This window comes from Pelobates fuscus, chromosome 7, assembly GCF_036172605.1.
Source record: "Pelobates fuscus isolate aPelFus1 chromosome 7, aPelFus1.pri, whole genome shotgun sequence".
Classification (NCBI taxonomy): domain Eukaryota; kingdom Metazoa; phylum Chordata; class Amphibia; order Anura; family Pelobatidae; genus Pelobates; species Pelobates fuscus.
In genome coordinates, this window is record NC_086323.1 from 132,656,165 (window position 1) to 132,677,360 (window position 21,196).

The 21,196-nt window shown below is 42.2% G+C and overlaps 1 protein-coding gene across 2 annotated transcripts in view; it reads right to left on the reverse strand.

Moving 5' to 3' along the window:
• The window catches only part of IL5RA (interleukin 5 receptor subunit alpha), a 45,570-nt gene extending 28,399 nt beyond the window's left edge, over positions 1 to 17,171 (reverse strand). For both annotated transcript variants that reach the window (XM_063426676.1, XM_063426674.1), the window contains exons 1-4: positions 17,042 to 17,171; positions 15,329 to 15,522; positions 14,335 to 14,480; positions 11,867 to 12,011 (exon numbers count right to left, since the gene is read on the reverse strand). In XM_063426676.1, the coding sequence (XP_063282746.1) occupies positions 11,867 to 12,011; positions 14,335 to 14,480; positions 15,329 to 15,522; positions 17,042 to 17,091 (535 nt within the window). In that variant the 5' untranslated portion in view covers positions 17,092 to 17,171. The remainder of the gene's footprint in view (positions 1 to 11,866; positions 12,012 to 14,334; positions 14,481 to 15,328; positions 15,523 to 17,041) is intronic.
• Between the last annotated feature and the right edge of the window lie 4,025 nt (positions 17,172 to 21,196).

Below are 21,196 nucleotides of genomic sequence, written 5' to 3' on the forward strand. Positions count from 1 at the left end.
CTTGTATTTTCTTTTCTGCTTTATTTGAATTTCCATTCTGTGTTGTTAACATTCCCCATTCTTTTAATTTATTCCTCGCTTCTTCTGGTTCTTTTATTGCATGTAATGCAACGTTCCGCCAAATCAACAGTTTAGTCGGGTAGCCCCAACGGTATGATATTTTTTGGTCTCGCAGTACTTTTGTGAACTCCGCAAATTCTCTTCTCCTTGCTATAGTTAATACAGACAAATCAGCAAAAATCAGTACATCTTTGTAAGGAGCAGGGAGGCTAGGCTCCTTTCTTGCTGACTGCAGCAGCAACTCTTTAGATTTTGGATAATGGAATTTTGCTATTACTTTCGTCTAATTTAAAACATGAATGCGGGCGATAAATGAGAGGCACACTTCACTCTGGGGAGGTCTGGTTGTTCGCTAGTTTGTTCGTATGTCGATCGGAGGGTTTTTACCGAACAACCAGACGAATGCTGCATACAATACATGGATACAAAGGAAATAAAGCTAAAATTAACATTGTAACCATAATACCTCGGGACAGCCCAATACAATTTGCTACAATGATGTCACTCCGGCTCCCGGCATCACGTGAGGGAGCTGAGCAGAGAGAGCTTACACTCAGCGCTCCCTCACTGCCTGTACGCACCCATGCCTGACTGCCCAGTAGCCCTACTAGACCCCAGGTATAGGTGTGTGTATAGGTGTATGGCTGTCTGTGTGTATAGGTGTATGGCTGTGTATGTATGGCTGCCTGTATGTATAGGTGTATAGCTGTGTAGGTGTATGGCTGTCTGTGTGTATAAGTGTATGGGTGTGTGTGTCTGTCTGTGTATAGGTGTATGCTGTCTGTGTGTATAGGTGTATGGCTGTCTGTGTGTCTGGCTGGCTACGTGTTTGGCAGGCTGAGTGCATGGCTGTGTGTGTGTGTGGCTGTCTGTCAGTGTGTGTGGCTGTCAGTGAGTCTGTGTGTGTGTGTGTCTGTGAGGGTGCCTGTGTGTATGTCAATGAATGTGTGTGTCTGTGAGTGTATGTATGTGTCAGAGTGATTCTGTGTGTCTGTCAGTATGTGTGTATGTCTGTCAGTGAGTGTGTCTCAGTGAGTGTGTGTAAAGGGTTTCAATGAGCAACGGGAGGATCCACTTTTTTAAGGTGCGGGTGTGGCCATTGGGGGTATGCTTGTTGGCTGTTTTTTTTTTTATTTTTTTTTTTAAACAGTGACAGGGTGTAGCGGTACTTACCCTTTCCAGGTGCCGGCCGGGGTCCTCTGTTCAAGCCGCGCGCGGCTCTGCTGCTGCACGAGCCGCGCCCTGCTCATCCGACGGCTGGAACTGGAAGGCGGGCAGTGACTGCGAGAAGCGGTCACGTGTCCCGCCTGACTCTAAGAGTCTCGGACGTGCTCTTAAATGGACAGTGGAAGCCTAAATTAGAAAAGGCCTCCCATTGGTCCCTGTCATGCCACACTCCCCATACAATTACCTTTTGGGGGCGTGGATATGACAGGGACCAATCAAAATACATGTTTAGTTATATATACTTACCTCTTTCCCTTAGTTCCTTGCCCTATCGTGGTTTCTGTTGCAGTTCCCTTTAGCGCTTGTTGTGTTCAGATGTGTTCTTTCGTATTGACCTTGGCTTTGTTTCTGACTACGTTATCTCTTTATCCTTATCTGTTCTGTTTGCCGGCTTGCTGTTTACTGTGTACCAGACCCCTGCGAGTCCTCGTTTACGCTGTCTCTTTGTGCTCTTGACCTCGGATCGTTCCTGACTCTGTACTTCTCCTAGATACGTCGAGTCCGGCCACTCTAAGGTCCGGTAGATGTATCTCCCCACTGTGTTGTCTTCTGTTTAGCTGAATCCTGCATGTTGGGGTATATTCTCGTTACATTACGATAGGGCCATGGACCCCGCAGATTTAGCCCAACAGATGGCTTCTCATGAGGCTAGGTTTGTAGAGCAGGATCACCGTATGGATCAGATAGCCCAGGCTCTCCAGACGTTCTTTTCTAGAACTATTCCAGCAACCACACCTAAACCCCTTCCTCCTGAAGTATCTACTTTGCCTAATACTTCGGTTCATTTAACACCTCCTCCTAGGTATGGAGGGGAATCTAAGACATGCAGAGGTTTCATTAATCAAATAGAACTCCACTTTGAGATGTATCCACGTTCCTTTCCCACAGATAGGTCTAAAGTGGGGTTCCTTATGCACCAACTTACCGATAAAGCACTTGAGTGGGCAAATCCTATTTGGGAGGCTAATGGACCCATGGTGCATGATTTCAACAGTTTTCTTACGGCTTTTCGTAGAACTTTTGACACAACGAAAAGGTCAAAAAATGCTGCAAGAGCATTAATGAGAATTAAACAGGGTTCTAGGTCTGTGGCTGACTATGCTATTCAGTTTCGTACCCTTGCTTCACAGGTCGATTGGACCAATAATGGTTTAACTACTGCGTTCATGGAAGGTTTATCTGACACTATATTGGATGAGGTAGCAGCAAGGGAGCTTCCTAGTCCATTAGAGGACCTTATTGACTACCTCATTGATATAGATAATAGGATTCGTGATAGGCTCTTTACTAAGAACAGGAATAGACGTTTGGTTACACCTATTAACCCCAGAGTTGATAAACCTGAGAGTGTTAAAGTATCTGAGGAGGAACCCATGCAATTGGGGGTTGCAAAACTCTCGGATACTGAAAAATTACTTAGGAGAAAGGCTGGACTCTGCCTATACTGTGGAGAGACCATTTGATAAAAGAATGTCCCGTGCTTCCGGGAGACTCACACCTAAGACCTTATAGGGGAATGGCCTTGGGTGTGATATCTATGCCTCCTAACCGTTTGCTTCTCCCTGTTTCTTTATATAAGGGAGAGCGTTGCATATCTGAAAACATACAAGCCCTAGTTGACTCAGGGGCAGCTGATAATTTCATAGACTCGGGTTTTGTTAAGAAAAATAACATTCTCAGAGAGAAGGAGATACCCTTGTCCGTTGAGGCCATAGATGGTAGACCATTAAGTTCCCCAGTTGTTACTCATGAAACTGTACCGTTACACATGCCCCAGCAGTATTTCAAGAATTTATTAATGACGTCCTAAGAGACTTTATTCACACATTTGTAATTGTGTACTTGGACGACATATTAATATACTCTACAGATTTGCACACTCATCACAGACATGTTACAACAGTTCTGAAGACCCTTCTTGCTAATGGTCTTTATTGTAAATTGGAAAAGTGTCTATTTGACCAATCCGAAGTCCAGTTTTTGGGGTATTTGATTTCTGCTAAAGGTTTCCGTATGGATCCCCAGAAGCTTTCTGCTATCATAGAATGGCCTCTACCACAAGGTTTGAAAGCCATTCAGCGTTTTCTTGGATTCTCTAACTATTATAGGCGCTTTATTAAAGGGTTTTCCTCTATTGTAGCGCCTATCACCTGTATGACAAAAAAGGATGGCACTTTTGGTCTACGACCACGGTCTGGTCTACCGAGGCACTTCAGGCTTTTGAATTTCTTAAGACTACGTTTGCCTCGGCACCTATTTTACAGCATCCTGTCCCCTCACTGCCCTATATTCTTGAAGTTGATGCTTCAGATATCGGGGTAGGTGCTGTCTTATCCCAAATAGAGTCACCTGAAAAGCCATTGCATCCTTGTGGCTTCTTTTCTAAACAAATGTCCAAAGCAGAGAAGAATTATGATGTGGGTAATCACGAACTCCTTGCTATTATTTTAGCACTCAAAGAATGGAGACATTTGTTAGAAGTAACTAAGGATCCCATCCTCATATTTACGGATCACAAGAAACTATCCTACCTTAGTGAGGCCTAAAAGACTGTCTTCTAGGCAGGCTAGGTGGTCACTGTTTTTGTCCCATTTCAATTATATTATTACCTATAGGCCAGGTGATCGCAACACTAAAGCAGACGCTCTGTCCAGACAGTTCGAAACTACTGACAAACAGGAGATTGATGTTACTCCTGTCATTCCCCCAGACAGGATAATAGCTACTACTATTTTGTCTATTTCCTCGTCCCTCTTGCAGGCCATACAAGCGAAACAAAGCATGGCCCCTAGCGAGAGGCCTACTGATAAACTTTTCGTTGATGTTCTCGAGAGACGGGATATTCTGTTGTTATATCATGACACTAAGACTGCTGGACATCCTGGTATTTCCAAAACGGTGTCGGCTATTTCTCGGTATTTCTGGTGGGATTCCTTACGCAAGGATGTCAACGACTATATAGGTGCCTGTACCACTTGTGTGTCAGGGTACCTGAGGCCTCTACCTCTAAGGGAGGTAGAGACTTGGTGGTTTATCCGTCCAGACGAGCTGTTTCCTCCGTTCCTCGCGGTTCATCCAGTCACTTAAACACCGGCCGCGAGGAATCCACGTCCTTTTCTAGCAGGACGCTCAATACGTGACGTCATGACGCTATCACGAGCGACCTGTCACTCAAGTCTCCGATATCCAATCGGTACTTGTCAGAGGCGTGATTACCATCCAGAGCCAGGGTATTTAAGCTTACTTCTCACTTCAGCTCATTGCCCTGTCGTGGTTCTAGCTTGTCTAGTCACTCAGCGCTCTGGTATTCTTGTTTGCTCTATTGGTTTTGACTCGGCTCGTTGTACTACCCTGCTTCTCTGTTATCCCTTGACCCGGCTTGTCTCTCGCTTATCTGTCTTCTCGTTCCCTCGACCTCGGCTTGTCTCTGACTATTCTCTATTACTCTCGGTACGTTAGTCCGGCCATTCTAGGCCCGGTATACGTACCTTTCCTCTCTTTGTACTCTGCGTGTTGGATCCCTGTCCCGATCCTGACATTACGACAGGGCCAATGGATCCTGCAGGTACAAACAGTCAGCTTGGTTCTTCGGATCCCAGGTTTGACGCCATGGAGCATAGGATGGATCAGATGGCTTTGGCACTACAGGCACTTTTGTCCCGTGCTAGTAATCCACCTGAGGAGACACGTACTCCTTCTATTTCTCCTGCAGTCTCAGGTCTAGAGGTAGCCACTGTAGGTGCTTCTTCCCGTATTACCCCACCAGTACGTTATGGCGGGTCACCGGAGAAGTGTCGTGGCTTTCTAAACCAGATTAGCATCCATTTCGAATTACAACCCCGCTCTTATCCTACTGATAGAGCGAAGGTTGGATTTATTATCACTCTACTCATTGAAAAAGCTTTGAGATGGGCCAATCCTTTATGGGAGAATGATAACCCACTAGTCTATAATTATAATGCCTTTGTAGCTGCGTTTAGAAGAACTTTTGACCCCCCTGGTAGGAAGGTCAATGCAGCTAGATTACTGTTGCGCCTTAGACAAGACAATCGAACACTTGTGGATTATGCACTAGAGTTCAGGTCCTTGGCGGCAGAAGTTAAGTGGAACGAACAGGCTTATATAGATGTGTTTCTGAATGGGTTATCAGATGTAATCCTTGACGAGGTCGCTACTAGAGAACTCCCTGAAAATTTGGAGGATTTAATTTCTTTTATATCTCGTATTGATGAACGCTTAAGAGAGAGGCTGAACACTCGAGATAGGACCCGTAGACCCTCCTTTAAACTAGCGCCTACCTTTCAAATTTCTGAGTTCGAGGACTTACGTATTCCTGAACCTATGCAGATAGGCAGTACTCATCTCACAGAGAGTGAGAGACAGTACAGGAGAAGGGAGGGCTTATGTATGTATTGTGGAGTCAGGGGTCATTTACGCCTAAACTGTCCCAATCGTTCGGGAAACGCTCGCACCTAAGTTCCTCTAGAGGACAGGCCTTGGGTGTTTCTACTTTGTCCTCTATTCACAACTACAAAGAGCTCAGGCTTCTGTTACCCGTTTCTTTAAAGTGGGAGAAGGGAGTAGTTAAGACTATGGCACTAATCGATTCTGGAGCTGCTGAGAGCTTTATAGATCAGGGTTTTGCTGCCAAGCATGCTATTCCATCCCAGTTAAAAGAGACACCACTGGCCGTTGAGGCCATCGATGGTAGACCGTTACTTGAGCCTGTTATTTTCCATGAGACCATACCGATTAACTTAACTGTTGGCATCCTACATAGAGAGGACATATCCTTACTGCTCATTTCTTCTCCGTCTATTCCCATAGTGCTGGGGTACTCCTGGTTGAGGAGACATAACCCTATTATTAATTGGGAGTCAGGGGAGATAGTTTCGTGGGGACAGAATTGTCAAGAGAAATGCTTGCGGAAAGTCTCACCTCTCGGCTTAACCAATACAGCGGCTAACTCTGATAATCCTACAGAGACACAAATTCCGTCTCAGTATCTAGATTTAAAGGCTGTATTTGACAAAAAGAAAGCCGATACCTTACCCCCACACAGGTCCTTTGATTGCAAAATTAACCTACTCCCTGGTACCATGCCGCCCAGAGGTCATGTATACCCGTTATCTACGAAAGAGAACTCAGTTCTAGAGGAGTATATTCACGAAAATTTAGACAAGGGATTCATTAGAAGGTCCTCCTCCCCTGCCGGGGCTGGATTTTTTTTTGTTAAAAAGAAGGATGGTTCTCTGAGGCCTTGTATTGATTATCGAGGCCTAAATAAGATAACCATTAAAAATGCCTATCCAATCCCCTTGATTACCGAACTCTTCGATCGTTTGAAGGGCTCTACAATTTTCACCAAGTTAGACCTCAGAGGGGCATATAACTTGGTGAGAATCCAGCAGGGACATGAGTGGATGACGGCATTCAATACTCGATATGGTCACTATGAATATACTGTTATGCCTTTTGGGTTATGCAATGCACCAGCTGTATTCCAGGATCTGATAAATGAGGTTCTTAGGGAATTTCAGCAAGATTGCGTCATTGTATACCTAGATGATATACTCATTCATTCTAGTGACATTGAGATTCATCACAAGCAAGTCAGGAGGGTTTTGCACAAGCTTCTTCAGCATGGCTTGTACTGCAAGTTGGAGAAATGTAGCTTTGACCAAACCCAGGTAACCTTTCTCGGCTATGTGATCTCTGGGGAGGGATTTAAGATGGATCCGGATAAGCTCCAATCCATTCTAGAGTGGCCTTTACCCAAAGGTCTTAAAGCCGTACAGAGATTTATTGGTTTTTCTAATTATTATAGGCGCTTTATTAAGGGCTATTCTTCCATTATCGCACCTATCACTAACATGACCAAACAGGGGGCTGATACTAAGAATTGGACTACTGAAGCTCTCCTGGCGTTCAAAACTCTCAAGGAGCTTTTCGCTTCCGCTCCAATTTTAGTTCACCCCGACACTTCTCTGCCTTTTTTACTTGAGGTAGACGCATCAGAGACTGGTTTAGGTGCTGTCCTATCTCAAAGGTTGGGTGTTGATAAACCATTACATCCATGTGGATTTTTCTCTAAAAAATTGACCGGTACTGAGAGCAGGTATGACATTGGTGACAGAGAATTACTAGCGGTTATCAAGGCTTTGAAAGAGTGGAGACATTTATTGGAAGGTACTTTACATCCTGTTACCATTCTGACAGACCACAAAAACTTGTCTTATATCGGAGAGGCCAAACGTCTGTCCTCCAGGCAGGCTCGTTGGTCGTTGTTTCTTACCCATTTCAATTACGTTCTGACTTACAGACCTGGGTCAAAGAATTCTAAAGCCGATGCGCTATCTCGCCAATATGAGCCCTCTGCCTCAGTTGAACCACTGTTGTCCTCCATTGTACCCAAATGCAATATTATTGCTAATACCAGTCTCAAAATTCATTCTCCGCTACTTGACCAGATCTTGAAGTCACAACATCTAGCTCCTGGAAACACTCCTGAGGGAAGAAACTTTGTTCCTCCTGAACTTCAACTGGAGCTCTTACAATGCTTTCACGAAAGTAAAATAGCTGGTCATCCTGGTATTCGCAAAACATACTCTCTGATATCCAAGGATTTCTGGTGGCCTTCACTTCGAAAAGATATTGAGGAGTTCGTCGCAGCTTGTGAGACTTGTGCCAAGACTAAACTACTTCATGCATCTCCATGTGGCCTGTTACACCCCTTGGACATTCCTGAGAAACCTTGGTCCTGTTTGTCCATAGACTTTATCGTTGATTTGCCTGCTTCCAAGAGACAGACTGTTATTCTCACGGTGGTGGATAGATTTACTAAGATGGCCCATTTCGTGCCATTACCTAAACTTCCGACTTCTCCTGAATTGGCGGAGATTTTTGCGAGAGAGGTTTTTCGCCTACATGGGATTCCTTCAGAGATTGTTTCTGATAGAGGTTCTCAATTTGTCTCACGTTTCTGGAGATCCTTTTGTTCTCAAATGGGCATCAAATTGAACTTCTCCTCTGCCTATCACCCTCAGTCTAACGGAGCTGCTGAACGTACTAATCAAAAGATCGAACAGTATCTACGTTGCTTTGTTTCCGAACACCAGGACGATTGGGTCGGTCTGATTCCTTGGGCGGAGTTCGCACACAATAACCTTGTTTGCGATTCAACTCGCTCTAGCCCTTTCTTCATGAACTATGGCTTTCATCCTTCGATTTTTCCTTCGGTTTCCTCTTCTCAGGGGATACCGTCGGTTGATGATCATGTCGCCAACCTGAAGAAATTATGGGATCAGACTCGGCAAATTCTATTACATAGTTCCTCGCTGTTCAAGAAACACGCTGACAAGCATAGAAGAGCGGCTCCTGTTTTTGTTCCTGGGGATAGGGTATGGTTGAGTACCAAGAATATTCGCCTAAAAGTTCCATCTATGAAATTTGCTCCTCGTTACATAGGTCCTTACAGGGTTCTCACTCGTATCAATCCGGTTGCGTATCGCCTTGCTCTGCCACCTGCCTTACGCATTCCTAACTCCTTTCATGTCTCCTTGTTGAAACCTCTTATTTGCAACAAATTCTCCTCTAAGGCCTCCTCACCTCGTCCTGTTCAGGTGGAGGGTCGGGAGGAGTACGAGGTCAGCTCCATCATTGACTCCAGAATTTCAAGGGGAAAATTGCAATATCTGGTCAACTGGAGGGGATATGGTCCTGAGGAGAGGAGTTGGGTACCTCAGGAGGACGTTCATGCTTCTCGCCTTCGCAGAGCATTTCACCTCCGCTTCCCATCTCGCCCCGGTTCATTCCGCCCGGTGGGCGTATCTGAGAGGGGGGGTACTGTCAGGGTACCTGAGGCCTCTACCTCTAAGGGAGGTAGAGACTTGGTGGTTTATCCGTCCAGACGAGCTGTTTCCTCCGTTCCTCGCGGTTCATCCAGTCACTTAAACACCGGCCGCGAGGAATCCACGTCCTTTTCTAGCAGGACGCTCAATACGTGACGTCATGACGCTATCACGAGCGACCTGTCACTCAAGTCTCCGATATCCAATCGGTACTTGTCAGAGGCGTGATTACCATCCAGAGCCAGGGTATTTAAGCTTACTTCTCACTTCAGCTCATTGCCCTGTCGTGGTTCTAGCTTGTCTAGTCACTCAGCGCTCTGGTATTCTTGTTTGCTCTATTGGTTTTGACTCGGCTCGTTGTACTACCCTGCTTCTCTGTTATCCCTTGACCCGGCTTGTCTCTCGCTTATCTGTCTTCTCGTTCCCTCGACCTCGGCTTGTCTCTGACTATTCTCTATTACTCTCGGTACGTTAGTCCGGCCATTCTAGGCCCGGTATACGTACCTTTCCTCTCTTTGTACTCTGCGTGTTGGATCCCTGTCCCGATCCTGACATTGTGCCTGTATGAAATCTTCTCGTAGGGTTCCTTGTGGGCTGTTGCATCCGTTACCCGTTCACGAGAGGCCTTGGTCTAACCTGTCCATGGATTTTATTGTTGAATTACCCCCTTCGAATGGTAACACTGTTATCTTAATGATAGTTGATCGGTTTTCCAAGATGGCCCACTTTGTGTCTCTTCGCAAGCTACCCACGTCTAGGGAACTGGCACTTATCTTCGCTAGAGAAGTGTTCGGTTGCATGGCATTCCCATATCTATTGTGTCTGATAGGGGTAGCCAATTTATTTCCAGGTTTTGGAAAGCCTTTTGTTCGGAAATGGGTATTACTCTCTCATTTTCTTCCGCATACCACCCCCAATCTAATGGAGCTGCTGAACGTGCCAATCAATCTCTGGAGCAATACCTTCGTTGTTTCATGTCCCACCATCAGAATAATTGGTCTGACCTTCTTCCTTGGGCTGAGTTTGCTCGGAATAACGCTACTCATGATTCTTCCGGCAAAAGTCCTTTTTACGTTGTCTATGGCCAGCATCCCGTTGTTCTTCCGGCTGCTTTCTCCTCACAGGGAATGCCAGTTCTGGATGAGCATTTAGCTGGTTTGCGTAACACTTGGGAGCAGGTTCAGCGTTCTTTGGTGGATTCCGCTGCTCGCCAAAAGGTGCAGGCTGACAAGCATCGCAGAGCGGCTCCTTCTTATGTCGTGGGGGACAGGGTTTTGCTTTCCACGCGAAATATTCGCCTCCGGGTGCCTTCAATGAAATTGGCTCCCCGCTTTATTGGTCATTATCATATTTTGCATAAGGTTAATCCTGTCTCGTATGCCTTGAGTCTTCCTAAGAATCTGGGTATTCCTAATGTCTTTCATACTTCTTTGTTGAAGCCTTACGTACGCAACCGCTATACACGGCATACTCCTCCTCCCCCTCCTGTCACTGTGGAGGGTCATGAGGAGTTTGACGTTTCTGCCGTTCTTGACTCTCGTTTCCTTAGGGGTCGACTTCAATACCTAGTGCATTGGAAGGGCTATGGGCCTGAGGAGCACAGTTGGATTTCCGCTGAAGCTGTTAACGCTCCTCGCCAGGTGCGTTCCTCCCATTCTCATTTTCCTGCCAGGCCTGGCCCTCCCCGCCCGGAGGGCGTGTCCTCAGGGGGGGTACTGTAGCGGTACTTACCATTTCCAGGTGCTGGCCGGGGTCCTCTGTTCAAGCCGCGCGCGGCTCTGCTACTGCACGAGCTGCGCGCGGCTCATCCGACGGCTGGAACTGGAAGGCGGGCAGGGACCGCGAGAAGCGGTCACGTGTTCTGCCTGACTCTAAGAGCGCGCCGCGAGTCTCGGGCGCGCTCTTAAAGGGACAGTGGGAGCCTAAATTAGAAAAGGCCTCCCATTGGTCCCTGTCATGCCACACTCCCCATACAATTACCTTTTGGGGGCGTGGATATGACAGGGACCAATCAAAATAGATGTTTAGTTATATATACTTACCTCTTTCCCTTAGTTCCTTGCCCTATCGTGGTTTCTGTTGCAGTTCCCTTTAGCGCTTGTTGTGTTCAGTTGTGTTCTTTCGTATTGACCATGGCTTTGTTTCTGACTACGTTATCTCTTTATCCTTATCTGTTCTGTTTGCCGGCTTGCTGTTTACTGTGTACCAGACCCCGGCTAGTCCTAGTTTACGCTGTCTCTTTGTGCCCTTGACCTCGGATCGTTCCTGACTCTGTACTTCTCCTAGATACGTCAAGTCCGGCCACTCAAAGGTCCGGTAGACGTATCTCCCCACTGTGTTGTCTTCTGTTTAGCTGAATCCTGCGTGTTGGGGTATATTTTCGTTACACAGGGATTTAGTAGACAACGGGGGACTGGAATATAGTAGACGAGGGGGACTGGAGTTTAGTAGATGAGGGGGGGCTGGAGTTTAGTAGACGAGGGGAAGCTGGGGTTTAGTAGAGGAGGTGACAATTTACATTTGTTTTTTTGCGGCCCACATAAACTTAAACCTTGTTTATTTGGCCCTTGCTAGCCTTTGAGTTGGACATGCTTGATCAAAAACATACATAACATAGCATTTAGACATTTCCTTGTTGATTTAAGTAAATGTTTTAGTTTATTTTGGTGACATGTCCCCTTTAAACTATTAGTGTTGTTTTTTACCAATATATTGATGATGTATCTTACCAATATGCAAAGGTTCTGTCCATGCACTGTACATTACTTTGTCCACGCACAGACTGGTCAAGACTGCTCTCACGCGTAAGACATGCTTCTTCCAAGTCTCCTGGAGGGGACCATTTACCAATATGGTCCCTGAGACGGTCTCTATCTATCAAGTGGATTCAGTCAGAAAAGAGGATTTTAGCCTCTGATGAAATGGCAATCTAGTCTAAATACTTATACAAACTTGCCAACAGTCTCAAGTCAGGTATACAGTCCCTTTTAGCGTGATACTTGCCCACCTCCCTAGTTTTTTATTTTTGCACCACCTTCCCTCTCTCAAACAAAACGACATTACAAGAGCATTATTATACACACTAGTGGGTGCCTGTGCATTCGTTTTCGACATGCCTCCTGTTTTTTCCTAATATGTAATTATGCTACACTATTGCATATTGGTTCCTTAGGAACATATCAGGCTGTAGATATACAGTTGAGGTGAGAGGATGAGAGAACTGCAAACTTAAAATATATATTTTTTTTTTTTAAAAAGGAAAAAAAGTTTCTACTCAATGTTCGGGCAGCTGTACTGTCCTTAAAGCGGTACCCACTCCTCCACCACCCCCTCAAAATGAGTATTTCTTAAAGATAAAATTAATATGAAATACTTATACTGACTGTGTTGGCATAACACTGAAATCACAACTCTGAAATAAGATATACTGAGACAAAATAGGGACGACTATGTCTCAGTATTTTTTCTACACCTGAAACTTCACACTGGGCAAAGTTAGTGCTATCTAGAAGTGTTACTCTCCCAGCCATCATCAGTGATGGCTGCAGAGATATTAGCTGAAGTACCAAAAGCAGAAGACGACAGCGGCGCCAGTGAGGGACAGGTTCAGATAAGTATATTTCCCCTTTCCCTGCCCCTATCCGGTCACCGGTCCACCAGCGGTGATGTCACCATCGGGTGTCTTTGCATATTATGCAAAGTCCCAAGACGGTGACAGTGCCACTTTAAATTACCTTTATCTAGAATTTAAAATCTAACAGTTGCTATTTTTGTTTAAAGGACAAACCAGATCATAGTTCTTTAGCTTGCCGAGTAAACTTCAAGACTGTGTCCCTCTTTTTTTTTAATTTTGCAAAAAGTGCAGAGTTAATAGAAAATAACCTGATTATGGCCCCTTTTGGCTTTCAAGCAGACTTCCTGTTTTGGTTAGCTCAATGGAGCTAAACTCAAAAGGCAGAAAAGGCAAAACTTGCAAAGGCAGCAGAAAAGAAAAGTGCAGGTTATGCTAGTGGTTTTTATATTTACCTCAATATAAAAGTGCATAATTAAATGCATGATTTTTCTTTATTTTGTATTTGGGCATTAGATTGTTCCTTTAAGAGTAGTATTATGCTCATATCACATTCAATCAAAGACAAAGTAACAATACTGAAGTTACTAAAAGCTACTGAATAAGGACTTCTCAGTCAGCAGAAGCCACCCTCCTACACCCAAAGGTTAGGAAACTGGAGGATTACCTAAATTTTGACAAGCATATGTGTCTGTATGTGTGTTTCTGTGCATTTTTGTGTGTCTGTATCTGAGTGTGAGTCAGTGTGTGTATGTGTATTTGTGACAGCATGTATGTCTGTTTAACTGCATGTGTATATTGTGTATCAGTGTGTGTGTGTGTGTGTGCGTGGCAGTGTATGTGTATATGTGCATACATCTCAGAATCCAAACGGAAACACTACACACAAATACACCCCTGCATTTAAATGTTAACACTGCATTCAAATGTCAACATTAGAAACACACCTCTGTATTATTAAAACACTAACTTTATATATAAACACACCCCTGCATCAAAAGCCAACACTACACACAAATGCACAACTGCTGGTTTAGAGGGGGGAGAGCTTACAAAGGCTTCAAACGAAAGATTTGCAACTTTTGCAAGCTGGATTTAGATATACTGCAATGACAAATTAAGTGCATACATGTTTTTATTGAAGGTATATCTACTAAACAGAGATTTATATTTTGGGAGGATTTGGGCAGTGGAGTGTCCCTTTAAAAAGTGCAATTCTAAACTCAAATTCTTATCCAATATTAAAATAATTTAACACAATCTAAAATGTTATACTTTTAATTTTAAAGTTAACCTTTTTAAATCAAATCAGTTTTCAATCATTAAAACACATAAAGGGTTTTTCATTAAAGTCAAAATTGTCTGGAATTCCAAATGAATATCACATTTAAGTTCATATTAGCTAAACCGATAAACATTCCAAGTCAGCCATGCTTTGTTTGGCTGCCCTGGACCTATATTTGAATTTTGACCACTTTGAATTCATGATAAGTCAAACTTTAGAATACAACACTGATAATATAGTAAATAACTAAACATGGGCACAGTAGCAACCTATCTTGCATTGTCTAATGTGTTTTGTACCCATTTGCACTAATTGATAGATTATACTAACAAGCAAATTACCTTGTCAGTGTTTTTCCAAAGATCCAAGGTTTGGATTTCATACTGAAAGCAAATGTCAGAAAGTAAAGAATAAGGCTTCTTCCAGACCAGGATCTGATTTCTGTTCTCCTCCCTAAAAGACACGTTCCATGGAGGGTTCAACACCTCTGCAAAAGTTGGAGATGAAAATATATTTTTTTACAAATGATTTAAGAGTAGGATAATTTATGACTATTATTTGAAATAGTTGCACACTTAGGGAATATGTTTATTCTTAGGGGATTCTTCAGCTGCTCAAATGAAATGTAAACTTTTATTTGAATAAAGTTTAAGACAGAGTTAGGGCTCATTTCAATTATATTTTCAATAGTTCCAAGTAGCTGAAACAGGTTATACTTTTTGTGTTTTTGCATCTCCAACTGATAAGAATTGATGCTTCTGGATCTTTGGTAGCTTCAGGATTGTGTTACTACACTCTGAATTCACAAATGATCAATTGACATATGCAAATTGGAAAATGGTTCTCCCAAAATGATGTGACCAAATTATTGGAAGTGAACCTGAGGAACATACCCATGTTAAATGCAAAAGAAGATTATGTTAACCTGCTGTAAAAATGGAGAATATCACTTTGTCGGTTAAAGATCTTTACACTTATTAGGTTCACTTTTATGACTAACATGGCTATAAGCAGTTACTGTTGTCTTATGTCTGTAAATTTGGTAAGTATTCACTTTGAGTGATAGTGGGAATAAAAAGAAAGCCCTGGGGTCCATCATATCCCCAAGAGTCAATGTTCCTCTCACTTCCCAGTAGACCAGAGAGGTCTGACCTTCTGATGGTACCAATATTGCCTCGTAGCTTCCAATCTCCATGATTTGCATACCTCCCTTCTACCTATATTTTTCCTCGACTGGACTCATAAGTTCTGTAACATAACATTCCTGCTATAAAGGTTTGCCATCGAGAAGCATTGTTTCTGTGATGTGAGGAGTTTCTTATTTTGTTTATTCACCTATATCAGGTATCATGTACACATGTTCTATGCTTTGAATCTTTCGACTCCTGCTGGTTCCACTGATGAGCACCACAACCTCCTTGTAAGCAATTAAAATGTTAATGTTACTGGAGGGAACATGGCAGCCAACGTGTCTCTGTCCACCCCGTTCCAATACATAGTCAAGACACTGTTCTGTTTTCCTATACTGCCTGTAGAAAATAAGGTACACAATATAGATTTGCATTAAATAAACATACACCCTTATCTTAATAATAATTACATATAATAATAAGATCTAAATAATTTACTATTATTTTAAAAGGATACTTCAAACTATTGAAGTGGTTATAGTGTCTGGAATACCCTGGTACTGTGCTTCCATTCCGCATTATATAGGTTTTTAATGTGTTAATACCAAATGAGAGTCCCCGGCACCCACCCCCTCTGTGCTGCTTGGGCTAAAGCAAAGGCATTAGCCTGAGCAGCAATGTATGCCTTCAGTTTATCACAGCAGCCATTACTGGTATGACTTGAAGGAAGTGTGTAATCTCTGCCTTAGCCATACCTCCAGTAGGGTCCAGACTGTGTGGGTCCTTAGCTGGTGTTATACTGCTTGAAAATGACTGAATGAAAGGACAGCCACAGAAAACACCAGGCACTTTAACCAATTCAATGAGATGAAATGGTTATAGTGCCTATTGTGTCCCTTTAAAAATGCACTCCCCACCCATAGATCACTTCAGCTTGCTGAATTGCTATATGAATGTGGAGTATCCCTTTAAAATTCCAATTTCATTGTGAAATTAGCACTTTTAAATCTGAAAATATAAATGCCTCCCCAGCTGTTAATCAAGCAGCTGGGGAGATTCACTTCCTACTTCCGTTAGCTCCACTGAGCTAACGGAAGTAGCAGAGCTTGCCTGCTGTACAATATTGACTGCAAGAACTTCCCAAGTGCAATCACGGTGTGACAGACAGGAGGGAAGCTCTCCCTTCCTGCCTGTCAGTTCTTGCAGGATCTGTCCCGTCTCCCTTCCCTGTGTCAAAGTCTCCCCCACCCCCTCCTGTGCTTACTGACCTTGTAGTTGCTGATCCGTGAGTAGAGGATCTTTAGTTTCCTCTACCTGGACTGACAGGAAGTAAGAACACTTCCTGTCAATCCGGGTAGAGGGAACTAAAGATCCTCTACTCACGGATCAGCAAGTACAAGGTCAGCAGGGGAGGAGAGGGAAGCTCTGACACAGAGAAGTGAGGGAGGAGGGGGGGCTTTACCACAGGGAGAGGAGGGAGGCTTTGACAAAGGGAGGGGAGGGAGGCTTTGACATGGGGAGGGGAGGGTGGATGAGACACAAGGTGGATTGGAGGTGAGACACTTGAAATAGACTAGAACAGAGGCTTCACTATGAGAAGCCTCTGACTGGACAATTCTCTGTGAAGTGACTGAAAGTCACTTCCAGTGAAAAAGGGGAGTGCTTACAAAGGCTGCAGTCATAAGAACTGCAGCTTTTGCAAGCTGTTTTAGACTATAACCCAAATGAATACATGCATAAAAATATTCTTGCATTTATTCATTGGGGGTATATCTACTAAACTATGGGGGGGGGGGGTTGTTGTTTTTTTTTTTTTCAAGTGTGGAGTGGTCCTTTAAGGCATTTATAAATTAATTGCATTGGACTATCTTTATTCTGTACTATGCTGGACCCACTGTCTTCCTCTTTTTAAGCCTACCTGTAATACATGTAATACTCTGTGTCTAATGGTGCCATTTCGCCTGCCATCCAGTTACAGGTGAGTGAAATATTCAGAGACTTCTCAGTGTGTATCTGGCAGGAAAGGTTTTTGGCTGCTGTTCCCTCATCTCCTGTATATAAGATATAGATAATATTTAGCATAACAATAAAAATCTTCCAACATTTAAACACACAATCAGTAAGAACACGGCCAAGACAGGCACATAGACACAAAATCGTCCCAAACACCAGAATGTTTAGGTGCTAAATAAGACCTTGAGGTAAATGGACAACACATTTCAAAAATGTAGGTTAAAACAGTCAAGCTGAAAGAAACATAACAGAGTAGAAGATTTTTTTTTGGCCTAAATATTTCCGTTAATTGCCAACTCACCTCATCTCTCTACTGTTTAATAAACAAACCTTGACTGTTTCTTCCTAAAAATGTGCCCTTCCCTACTTGCCTGGTGATGGAGGGAGCTCAGACGATACACTACTACTTGAGAACAATTCAGATTCTTCATTCCACCAAGTAGTTGCCACTTCAGCACGAACACCTCTGTGCAGAGCGAGTGAAGTGGATGACTCACAGTGCAATGTGTAATACTAAAAGACAAAGAGTAAGCTTGTCATGTAATAAAACTAAGTTTTTTAGCTGGGTTAAGTGAAAACACGCAGTAAGTCTCACTACTATACCAGGTGAACAAACCAGCTCTTCATCAAACATGTTCTAAATCAAATCTCAAAATTACCGGAGCACATCATTTGTTCTTTTTCAAATCTTGACATTTCATTAAACTTCAATAAAAGTATTGGTCAACCATTCCGGTATTAGTCTGGATCTGTCTTTTTCATACTCCTTAAATATTGGTAGATCAGTGATTCACAATTCTTCCATTTAAATGGTTTTCTATTTGCAGTGCTTGAATTTGTTTATGATCATTACTAGTTTCACTTTATTTGGGTTGAGGAGTATAGATTACTATTGTTACTATTCAGCTCAATCGAGGTTCTGAAAAATAAGAAAAAATGTTCTCTCTCTAAACTACTACTTTGATATACTAATGTATCATTGTATCCTGATAGAAGACAATATGATATTGGCTATTAGGGGGTTGTATTTTTTTTAAGCTTTAACATTTTTATTTCAGAATTATGAATTTGTGTGAAGTTTTGTTGTTTCTCCAAAAATATTTCATGTTTAATTTTTGTGTTTATGTGTGCCACAATATTCATTTAGAATTAAAAAAGATATAAATAAATGATATTTCAAAATGTACTGTAATGTTAGAGAGTTATTTGTTACCAAAAATCTAAATTGGATTTATTTTGAGCTACATTTACATTATGCCCCATTACCTGCTGATTAAGCTCAGGGGAGCTTATATTGATGCGATATTTAATTATATACGTCGAATGGTTTGTTACACAGGGTTTCCAAGATAAATGAACTTCCCCAATAATTGGACTGATAATCTGAATCTCTTTTGGAGGCCTCGGTTCATCTATAAGTAAGAAACATTGCCATAAATCCATGCACGTATATACACATTTATACATATACAATAGAGTAGAATACTGTGTGGCAGGTGGTGTGTTGCTGTAACCCTAACATATGATGTGTCTTGGTAATTGTGAAGAAAATTGACTTTTACTTAACATTTTTCTTCTTTATTCGTCTGTTTTCCCCATTCACTGTATGGATATTGAATATTGGTTCGGTAGTTTGAAACTACCGAACACCGACCACCCTCCTGGCTCATTAAGTTCAAAAGAACCGACTATTAAGTGCTCCCTGGGCGGCCGCTGTTTGTATATGTCTATTCCACGTGGAATAGAAAACGGCGGCCATCTTGTTCGCATGAGGGGAGTCAGCGGGACTTGGTCGTCGAGTGTCTGGAACTAAAAATCGGACACTCGACCTCACGAACTACCGCTGAAACTGCCGAACGCCGGCTTCTCTACCTTACCGAACAGCCAGAAGACCGCCATTCGGTAGTTTTGTTCGTACAGACAAGGCTAGCAATCGCTCCTATGAGCCAGGAAGATCCATTCGGTACTTTGTTGGTTTTTTACCTTTTTCTTAATTGACCGACCGCACACGCTGAATTCGTGGAACTGTTTTGGGCAGGAGCATCGTGTGTGGTTGGTACAACATGACTTCCATACTTTTTAAGAACCCCTGAACCGATCTGGGTGAAATTTGGATATGTTTGTCCCCCAGATCGGGGCTATCAGGGGATATGTAATTTGTGGGGATACCTTGTGGGGAAAGGGGTGTTCTAACTTTTGGGGAAATTGTGTGCCCTCTGCCTGGAGATAATTGATTTATTCCTTAACTTATCTCAATATCTCCCAGGCAGAGGGAAGGCGTGTATTACTGTAAAACTGTATGATGATTGGTCAATGTCTTTGTTTGCTGTGGGAGGTCCTCTTGCAAGAGGATTTCTCATAAAAGCCAGTGTGTTTTCAATAAAGACCATTCCTGTTACACCCTTCATGAAGTCTAGGCTCATGTTTGGGGAATATTCTATTTGCTGGGGAGAATCGTCTTGGAAGTTGCATTCATCTATACTATTCCTCTACTCCCTGCTGCAGCTATAATCACTTATGCTCAGCTGTTGGGAAAGGAATAGAAAACCGCAGGACCATAACCACTGCAGGTCTTAACAGTTATGTGTAGCTTTAATCTTTGTGCTGTTTGTATTCTAATAGTACTGGGCTGCTAGAACCATGCTGTGGAGTATTGTGTGATTTGAGCATTTTAGCTGTAAACATGGCAAAGGTGTTGCATGATGGGTAAAGCATTGCTGTAGTCTAGGGACAGGATGAGTTATGGTTGCTACACATTTGCAATAATTCCAGTGTACTAGGAAAATGATTTTGGAAGATATAATGTAAGGAATACCACTAAAAATTAGTGAGGAGAAGATCAACTAATTTAGAAATGACAATTTAATATTAAAATGAATTAAACAAAACTGAATTTTCATTTATTTTCAAGATAATGCATAACTTCTTTGTGACATTGGCCACTACACTTTTCTTAAAATAGGCCAATAAGCTTGTTTTTCAGAGTTACAATCAATTGGTGTGTGAGGCAAACTGAGAACAGGAATAGTAGGAATGGTCGGTTAAGATTTTTAGCAACATGTAAATAATGATTAAACTAGTGGCGGTAATTCAATTTTAATCACTACAGAAAAAAATATATAATGGTTTATTGACAGCTCCTTTAATAATAGTTCAATACTCCTCTTTTCTTTTTTTACATTTTATGTACCTTCCGAATTTAAATCTGACAAAACCGTTTAAGTACTTTTTGGCACAAGGCAGAAAATGATAAACTACTACAATAACAAATTGACTCCGCCACTGCCAAACATCCCCAATATATAAAAAGTATTTTGGGTGTTGTGGAAAATAATTCAAGAAAAAGTAAGCTAAAATGATCACAGTCTATGTCCAACACCATATGGGGCAGAGGCTTAAGTACATAAAAAGAGAACAAACAAAATTGGTATGGGTGTTGATAAATATTATATCTTACTAAAACGTAGATCCATAATTCCCATAAAATAAATAAATCCTCCTATTAATTATCAATAAAGATATAATGATAATTGATATATTGCCTGGTTAGATTGCATCAAGGACAAAATTGTCTATAATGTAATTTGAACCCTTCTAAAAAAAAAGCAGAGGGATAAAAAATACAAATCACAATTGTGTAGCTAACTCCCTGTAAAACAAGATTTTTTATGTTATTAGTTTATTAGTTTTAAGAGTTTGTTAATACACAATATCACAATGACATTGGTCTACCCCTTACATCTGTATTCCACTATTAATACTTGGTCTTTATTGATCTCATGATCAATATTGACGAGGCAGGGTTTATTTAATCAGATTTACATAGGAGATAGATAGGTAGATAGGTGATAAATAATACATTTTAATATAGATGTCCTCAATGCAAAAGAACAGTTCTTTGAAAAAAAAAAATTAAAAGAAAAAGCAAATTCTGAAAATAAAAATTACATTTTTGGACAGATAAATCAATAATGAGAGTGGAACTCACCACTTGCAAACAGTCGAAAACATGATAAAATTAGAATATTTCTCAACATTCCAGACATGATCTGTGGAGAAG